This window comes from Triplophysa dalaica, chromosome 8 (genome assembly GCF_015846415.1).
Source record: "Triplophysa dalaica isolate WHDGS20190420 chromosome 8, ASM1584641v1, whole genome shotgun sequence".
Taxonomy (NCBI): domain Eukaryota; kingdom Metazoa; phylum Chordata; class Actinopteri; order Cypriniformes; family Nemacheilidae; genus Triplophysa; species Triplophysa dalaica.
Window position 1 is genome coordinate 874,638 of NC_079549.1, and position 9,358 is coordinate 883,995.

Below are 9,358 nucleotides of genomic sequence, written 5' to 3' on the forward strand. Positions count from 1 at the left end.
TAGCAAAATTCCTGTGGCCCAAATCCGGCCCACTTCACACACTTACATACGGCCCACATACCGCATGGAATGATGGCACTTGGGCGGTCCGCTTCTGTTTGCCAGATCTGGGCCTAAAATAAGCCATAACAATACCACATATCAGCCAGAATTCAACCAAATGAACCAGAATTGACCCTATTCTGGGCCACAATTTGCTTTTATTCTGGTCCAGATCCGGCCCACATCAACCACTTACATCCGGCCCAAATACTCCATGGAATGATGGCACTTGGGCGGTCCGCTCCTGTTTGCCAGATCTGGGCCAAAATTAAGCCATAACAATACGACATATCAGCCAGAATTCAACCGAATGAACCAGAACTGACCCTATTCTGGGCCACAATTTGCTTTTATTCTGGTCCAGATCCGGCCCACATCAACCACTTACATCCGGCCCAAATATTCCATGGAATGATGGCACTTGGGCGGTCCGCTCCTGTTTGCCAGATCTGGGCCAAAATTAAGCCATAACAATACCACATATCAGCCAGAATTCAACCGAATGAACCAGAACTGACCCTATTCTGGGCCACAATTTGCTTTTATTCTGGTCCAGATCCGGCCCACATCAACCACTTACATCTGGCTGACATAACGCATGGAATTATGGCACTTGCGCGGTCCGCTCCTGGTTGCCAGATCTGGGCTACAAATAAGTCATAGTAATAACACCTTTTCAGACAGAATTCAACCAAATGAACCGGAACTGACCCTGTTCTGGGCCACAGATTGCTTTTATTCTGGCCCAGATACCATATGGAATCCTTTATGCCAGATCAGGGTCATGTACAACCCAAAAGTAAAACAAGAACAAACCAGATAAACCAGAAATTACCCTAGTGTGTGCGACTGTTAATTGTAATTTGAACCCTAGACTTTCCAACATTCGCTATGTTCATACAGCCCACTTGCTGAATTAAATCTTTGCATTGTGGCAGTGTACTGTATTTGCTAGATGTGGTTCACCAGCAGGCCATTTAATAGCTACAGATTAGGACAGAACAGGTCAGATTAGAATAAGTAAAAAAAACTATAACTTTACCTTAAATAGGTCAAGTTATATATTTTACTTAATGACAATGGTAGGTAAATCCTGTTTCAACAATATTTAATATCAGTTTAGAAATGAAAAAAAATGGCTATATGTTCAAAACAATTAACAATAGAAAATATTTCTGAAGGAACTGTAAAATTTATTAACTGACCATAAGAATTTTACATTTTGGAAAATTATTGCAACAAAAAAACAATAAATAATAAAAACAAACAAACACAAAATAGCTTTGTAAGAAACACTGTATAAACAAAAAGATGAAAAAGTGAATAATTTATCAACAATATTTAACTTTCAGTAAAGAGAATCTAAAGTGCTTACGTTTAAATGAGGTATATCAGAAAAAAACTTGAAATAATTTAATATTATTGACAATTTGTGTCAAAAGTGAAAATAACATTAATAATAACATAATATTATAAAAAATATATAATAAAACATAATATTGACAATAACATTTTAGACTTTTGGAAATTAAATTCAACCAACCAAAAAATAAATTAACAGTCACAAAACAGCTTAATTGGAAACACTATTAACAATAAAATAGAACACAAAGGTTTTATAAGATAATATAAACTCTTAATACTTTGCAGTATAAAACATGGCAACAGGCACTATGCAAACATTTTACTGTTCTCCTTGACTGGGCCCATCAGTGTCGTTGTGATCTTGCAGACCTTTAAAGAATTTTAAAATAAACTGTTGAGTCATTATAAGATTTTGCAATGGTGAAGTGCAAAACACACACACACACACACACACACACACACACAGAGAGAAACGCACACAAAAACAAACAATAAATAAAGAGCCAAATTTAGAGAAATAAATTTGTCAAAATACAAAGTTAGAAAAAATATACCCTAAATAAAATATAATTTCAGGAAACAAGATAAAAAAACAAAGAGGTAGACAAATAACATTGTACGGCTGCCCTCAACTTCTGTTCTTGTTTGTACAAGGTCTGACTAAATATTAATATTATTAACAAATATTATTTTCTTACCTTTTGTTTTGAGTGTTGTGCTTTGCTTTCAGAAATGTTATAAAACAGACATTGGAACTGACTTACAAATGTTCTGGAAAGTCTGTCTTCGCTCCTCTCTTTTTCTTCTTCCTCCATCTCGGTCACTTGCAAGGTGAAGCCATCGTTTTATGTAGCACTCAACCTCTTGATCAGTTGCTGTTGCTGTTAGTCTGTTGTTTCTCACAGACCCTAAAAAATGAACAAAACTTTTACAATCTTAGATCCCTGTCTAGTGACCCTAACATCATGTTCAGAATGTTCTTGTTTTCTGAACATGATTTGCAAATTGAAAGACATTCTGGTGGTGGACAGATGCAAATTTGACACCTGCTTGAAAGATCATACTTCAACAGTCCGTTCTGATTCCATCAAGGCCGATAAGGTTAACATAAAATGCCTTGCCTTTTGCTGGGAATTATGTAAATATATTTTGTAGTTTCTGAAGGTCATTACCAAATTAATTTATAAAATTGATAAACAAAAAAAATAAAAAACCAAACATACATCTATTCAAATGTTTACATACCCCCATACTAGTTTTGGCTCTTTATTGTATTTACAAGTAGAGATATTGAAATATCTCATTCTAAGTTTCCACGGGGCAATGCTATGAATTAGTTCATATCCACTGTCAATGTTAGAAAAATAACACCCATGAAACAACTGAGTTTATTCAATACAACTTTTACTTTTCTGTGAGGAGAACTGGAAACAATCACACACCACATGGTATCCAATCGCATGAAACATGTGCAGTTTAAAATTTACCATAAACAGTACTGAAGGAGTTCTTGTTCTAAACTCTTTGGGTGTAATCTTCTCTATTTTTCGTATTGATCGATTTCAATTTTTTTTTTTAAATAGTGCGTAGTTTTTTAAGTGAGAGCTGTATAGATAACTAAGTAGCACATAACTGCATTTTGTTGAGTGTTTCAGTTTTGAGACTGTTTTGACTAATCTGTGTTATTGCTGCTGCCTCATATGAAAATAACCCTGTTCGGTTGCAATAAAATAACTTTAAAGAGGTGATATGACGCAATTTCATGTTTTCCTGTGTCTTTGGTGTGTTTCAAGTTGTTTATGCATACGTATATTAGACACATAAAATTGCATAAATCAAAGTCTCTAACCAAGAGATGCTCTTTTTAAAAGCAGAGGCTCATCCAAACCTCCCTAAAACGCCTTGTTAAACACGCCCCCTCTAATCTAAATCAGTTCCGGAGAAGCATTGAAGAACACCTTCCAAAATGTTAAAGCAAAGAAAGAAGGCGTGTCTATTCCCGCTGTAGTGTTGTGGAGACGCTGTATTTTTCAGTACTAAATACAAACTAATTAGTTGGTTATTCCAATCGAGGACACAATAGAGAATATTAGAAATCAGTGTTATGCTTTATTAACAACACTGTTCCAAAACAGCACAATTCCAAAATCCGAGTGTGTGCAACGCAGTAGCTGGTATTGTAAAAAGGCTCTTCATAAAAATTGGGGAAAATCCAACTTTGCAAGGACAGTCTGCACTTCTCACTCATAGCCTGTTAAGTATGTTTTATTATTAGAGAATTTGCTACTGACTATTCTAACGTAAGCTTTTTGTCGGTACAATCACAAATGCACAAAGGGTTTTATATTAACTATCTTCTGGTTATTCTCCCCTGTAGCACGATGCTACACGAAAAGAAGTCAATATAATTCATTATACTCAGTTACTGTTACTGAATATAAACTAAAAGTTTTTTTAAACTGTAAACTGCGTAAACAAACTGTATTACACAAAATACACACTATTATGTTTGTTTTAACCACACAATATCACCCCTTTAACAACACGACCTTGTTTGTTTCACTGGTTTTAATGTAATGTTCAAGAAACGGACATGCAAGATAAGGAGGATGGACTCATGAGTGTGATGACATGCATGCATGTAACACTTACCAGTAATTACATTTTTCATATGCAGTCCACGGAAAGCTGTTTTGCCATTGATGCCACGCCAGTTGAGCTGTTTTGCAAGAGGGTTGGTAAAACAGTGCTGCATAATACGCCAAACACTATCCTTAATGTCAACTCCTCCAATGACACTGAAGGTAGAAATCTAAAAAAGATCAATTTAAAACTATGTATACCTTATGCAACGCCTCAATCATAAAGTTTTCTAATAAAAGCCATTATTAAACTTTCCCCTAAGTTGGAATTTAGGAGGGTATGTTAGGATGGACTTCAACACTACCCTTGGGTGCTTTTACTCCATCATTTTGTAAAAACAAATTGGTAAAAAATTGTATAATAGTCTTCAGCTAAAGAAAGGAAATCAAATACATAGGATTGCATGAGGGTGAAGAATTAAGTTATGAATTATATATCTGGGTAACAAAGTAAATTGTTAAATAATGTGCATCCATCAGTGAGAAAATGGAATTGTGGCTTTACAAAATACATCTTTAGTGGCTGGGAATACTAAACAATACTTAAAACAAGGTAACCTATCATTTTATGTTGTAAGGCAATGTTATTACCATTTTGTTTTTGAGGTCTTCCTCTTCTCTGAGACGTTTTTCCAAAGCAAGGAGGGCAGCCACATCTTTGAGTGGCAGCACATCTCCCTTGAGGGGATCCTGCCCCTGGACGGGTTGGCCTGTTTTGTTCAGATTCATCTGAATAATTTTAAGTTGCTCCATAATCATTTCTTGGTTTGTAAGAAGTTTGTGCAGTAGAGCTGAAAATAATGACATGAAAAAAAGCCTCAGTAAGGATGCTCCAGAATAAAATATATACGAATAATATATACATATATATCACTGTTTATAGACAAAAACATTCACAAATTCCATAAATTACTTACAAGCCAGGCCATTTGAAGTGCTTGTTCCTGAGTGTCTTTGACTTTCATCTAACTGATGAGGTTGAGGACTAGTCACAGAACAGCTGGGTTCAGGACTTGTTGATCGTCCATTCTCAGGACTTTTTACCAACTCCCTGGGCTCAGGACTTGTAAGAGATCGTCTGAGATCCAAGCTTGTCATTTGTTTTTGAGGTTCAGGCCGTTGAATGTGTCTCCTTATTGCAGACTGTATATCAAAGTTCTGCATTTTTATTTTAGGGGCTGGTGGCAATGTCCTTTTTTGTTTGACAGTAACTTCCTCCTCACTGTCACTTTCAAAGCGAATGTTTGGCCTTGTGATGGAAACAGAAAATTTAACCAATATTTACTTAAATAAAATAAAAAATCAGATTTGCAAAAGATGTCTCTTTCTGGTTCTAGTCTGGTCCTGGACTCGCATTTTCTGCACCGCTGTCTCCCATGTAGTGATGATTTTTGTTACAATTGTTCAGTTCTAATGTGATGCTTTACAGAAAAAATTACAGTTCACTGTGCATTTCTTTTTAATCATACTTGTGTCTTCCAATAAATATAAAAACTACACCACAGCAGCAGTTTAATGGCACTTTAAACTTTAATTAATCAGGACCTGTGATCTTTTTCTCTGTTCGTTTAATCTTTTTCTGACAGCGCTGCTATCCACTCTCACATCTCTCATGGTCTCAAGTCACAACTGATTGTAGTAGCTGCTTCTTACGCTCACCTGTCATTCCTCCTAGCTGGATTTGTTTTTAGCTGTGGACTGTCTCTGATTTTGCCTCCGCTAAACCCCATTAAACGAATCTAGCTGGCTATGAGCCCTCATCTTCTCTGACCACTGTACTATTCCTTATATGATGATTCTGGGCACAGTCTAGGATTCAGCAGCTATCAAAGTTTTTGATTGTTTGTTTTCAAATTAACTTTTGCCTGGATTTTTCTTCTAAAGGGGGCTTAACACAGATATTTTTGCACTTACAGCCATTTACGCTTTTTCTTTGGATTGTCATCCTCGTCTTCCTCTGCTGTTTGAAGATCAGTGTGGGCGTCTGCTTCAGGAAGTTTTAGACGAGAAGTTTTGTAGTTTGCTGTAGAATAGAATAATCTCATAAGATGATTGTTAAAACCACTGAATCATAAAAGTAAATGTGATATGCATACCAGCTCTATATAAAATTCGAACACGAAATGCATCCCATGTGTGTCCAGGCTGCTCCTTGCTGCGTATGGCCCTGACTAATTCGTCAGCTTTGTAGCGATCTGGCCATTGACAAATTTCATCTGCAACCCACAGTGCTGGCACAACTTCAACCTCTTGGGTTTCCAGAAACTCCACAATGTAAAACATGGCTAAGAAAAGAACGAGATATTATCTGTAACACTATGAACAGTATTATATATATATCAACAATATTGTCTTTTTAACTATAAAAAAATGACTGAATTTTTTTACAGACAAATTCTAAGAAATCCATCTTTAAACTCAAGACATAAGTATAAACATGGGATACAAACATACAGAGATTAGCAAAGGCAGACTGTCTCCGTAGTCGAAACTTGATGTTGATCTACACAAAAATTATAAATAATTTTCTTCAAGATAAAAATAGATATATTATAGATAAAAATATTGCTGTCCACCACAACCAGCACAACACAATGCTAAGACTGCAACTTAGGATGGGTCTGCATGTAAAAGTGGAATAACAACAAATCCAACCTCCAAAGGCAACCGGACACACTTCTGCACATTACTGTCTAACTTAAAGCACATCAAATTTGGTGACAAATCTGACACAAAGCAAATTCCCAATTCTGTGGAGTCAACGGGATAGTCAAAAAACTTTGTGATGTGTCTATATTTTTTGTAGACGATGTATTCCTCAAAATGAGAGACTATTATATTTTGAACTAAGACAATCTTGTTGTTTATCTTAATACACCTGTCCCTCTCTGATGAGCTGATGACAATGTCATCAATTGCCAGTTCTTTGAATTAGGAGACTGTTCCTGTAAAGGCAGTGGGAACCGGTCCATCTGAGTGCAACATTCTACATTTTTTGTTGGGTTTACATGTTTCCTCATCATTTAAACTGTTTGAATGAAGTTCAGATATTCGGCGTACAACTTGTTGCAGTGGTGAGCTAGGTTTTCTAACCATCCGTTTAATTTGTTTTAAATAGTTCTCATAAGGAAACCCTGATATTACATCTAAGTGTCCGTGCACCTTCACATCATCACTAAGATGAGTCAGACCATGAATGTTATAAACTAAAAAACCCTGACCATAGAGTTCTCCAAAATGTTTAACAAATTATCTAAGGAGGGTGTTAGCAAAGTCGTTTAACAGCAAACAGTATGCTGGACTTGCCAAGATGTATATACCCACAGACAGCAGCATAAAATTCTGATAAACTTCAGTAGTCAGAACATCCCTCAAAACGACTGGACCAGTGTAAAGTAAGAACTGCCTAAGTTCTGTGGCTTTCCAACGCAACCTCTCATCTAGGCCCCTTGGCCTTCTTGCAAATTCTGAAGGTATGTAACTTCTGAGTGCAAGGAGTTTGTTTGAAAGGAAAGTCACCTGTGTGGAAGAGATACGATAATGTAACTTTCCGCAAGTGCTGATCCACAAATCAAGAAGACGACGCATCACACCTAAGCACACTAAGTGCATATAGTCATGTGGAAATCCACTGACCATAGGGACAGACGTTTCACAAAATGGAGAATGCTTTAAATGGTGATCTTCATCTTCTGCATTTATGAAAGATATTTCAGTTCTCACTTTAGCATCAAGTTCTGGGAATGTCATGCGATTATTTTTGTAAATACCTGGTTGTGCACATTTATCACACCCACTGTACCCATTGTGTGACTTAATACCCTTAATAAAGGCCCTCGCTGGCGCATCACATATTACACTGCACACAGTCAAAAAGAAGGTCTTGCTATTTACAACAAATCCAGTGCTCATAGATTTCAACTCACAAATCAGATCTTTTAGATATTCTGACAGTGACTGAGGCTTTGAGTTTCCACAGAAAAGAGCAATCAGCACAGGCTTTCTACACTGAAAAAAGGTTTTCAAGCAGCAATTCATCCAATTAATAAATTTTCTTTCAGTTCAGTTTACCATTATTTGTTTTATTTTTCAAATAATATTTTATTCGTTTAAAACATTGTTAAATATAAATATTTTTCATTAAGAGCTCAATTAAGAAAATTTTGTTTCGACGAATTTACAATTTCAAGGTTACACACAGGCCAGCGCGCATGGGCATTAAACACAATCTCGACCAGTCACCACCAGACCGCTCTTTATCGTCTACCCTCCGTGGATCACGACACTTTACTTTCCTGTTGCAGAGAGATCAAGTTGCATCGCGGAAAAACTGTGGTAAGTAAAACAAACAACCATTTAAGTGTGCTGCTGTAGTAGCCTATTAATTAAGCCTTTGCTTGAAACATATCATTCATCTTTATTTGAAAAGAGTAAATATTTGAAATGAGATATGTTCGATACATACACACACATATATATTTATATTTATAACCCCAGGTGAATGCAGAGTTCCTGAGGGTAACCACAATACCCCTTGAAGCAAGATTCATGCAGAAACTCGATGAGAAGTGCAGTGAACTAATGCAGGTGGTCAGAAAGAAGGGTGGAGCCATTCGGGAGAAGACAAGCTGCCTTGTAGAAAAGGTATAGATATTTTTTACTTTCCTGTTCACCCTCATGTCCTCTCAAGTCTTCAATACATTTTCAATATACATTATTTATAGCATTGGACATGGTCTTGGCACAGTTTTAGCTGGAGGTTTCATATACTTGGCACTTTCATGTTTTTCTACATGTTTAAGTGCCGACATCTATTGTGATGTACGTGGTAATTCTTGGCTGTTTTTTTGTGGCATTAGTAGGGCTGACACTATTCAATCATAGTGTAATGATTATAAACTGATAATGTATATTGTGATAAAAATTGTTCACCATAATGTCCGGCCCTACCCTTATGCCCTCATGCGCATGTATGACCATTCCCATTCATATATTATATATATATATATTTATATATATATATGTCATGATTCCACTATCATGTCATGTTTATTCTTGTTGTTTGAGTGGAGTCATGGCATAACCTATGGTTTTGTGTGAGATTGAGTGATCTTTCTCGTGTCTCGTCATTGTTCCCTACATCTTGTTCCTCGTCAGCTTTCCCTGAGTGCTAATCCCCAGCACCTGTTGCTCGTTACCATCCTCTGTTTGTTTCCCCTATAAAGAGTCCTCATGTTTCATTGTCCTGTGCGCGTTCATTGTATGATGTCCCTTGTAAGCTGTACCTGTATACTGTGTGTGATACCTGG

The 9,358-nt window shown here is 36.5% G+C and overlaps 1 protein-coding gene across 1 annotated transcript; it reads right to left on the reverse strand.

Annotated features, from left to right (window-relative positions):
• Window positions 1-42: 42 nt before the first annotated feature.
• On the reverse strand, window positions 43-6,332 carry LOC130427520 (uncharacterized). The gene is made up of 7 exons (XM_056755044.1): window positions 6,146-6,332; window positions 5,964-6,072; window positions 4,967-5,127; window positions 4,641-4,840; window positions 4,060-4,219; window positions 2,172-2,315; window positions 43-113 (listed from the first exon to the last, which is right to left on the reverse strand). The coding sequence occupies exons 1-7, from the start codon at window positions 6,330-6,332 to the stop codon at window positions 43-45; spliced, it is 1,032 nt and encodes a 343-aa protein (XP_056611022.1).
• Between the last annotated feature and the right edge of the window lie 3,026 nt (window positions 6,333-9,358).

Excerpts from the sequence above, each read along its gene's own strand:
- LOC130427520 (XM_056755044.1), bottom strand. The coding sequence starts at position 6,332 with ATGTTTTACATTGTGGAGTTTCTGGAAACCCAAGAGGTTGAAGTTGTG. Across the intron at positions 6,073-6,145 it reads TCGAATTTTATATAGAGCTG|CAAACTACAAAACTTCTCGT; the intron begins GTATGCATATCA and ends TCTATTCTACAG. Across the intron at positions 114-2,171 it reads ACAGACTTTCCAGAACATTT|GCCCAGATCTGGCAAACAGA; the intron begins GTAAGTCAGTTC and ends GGCTTATTTTAG.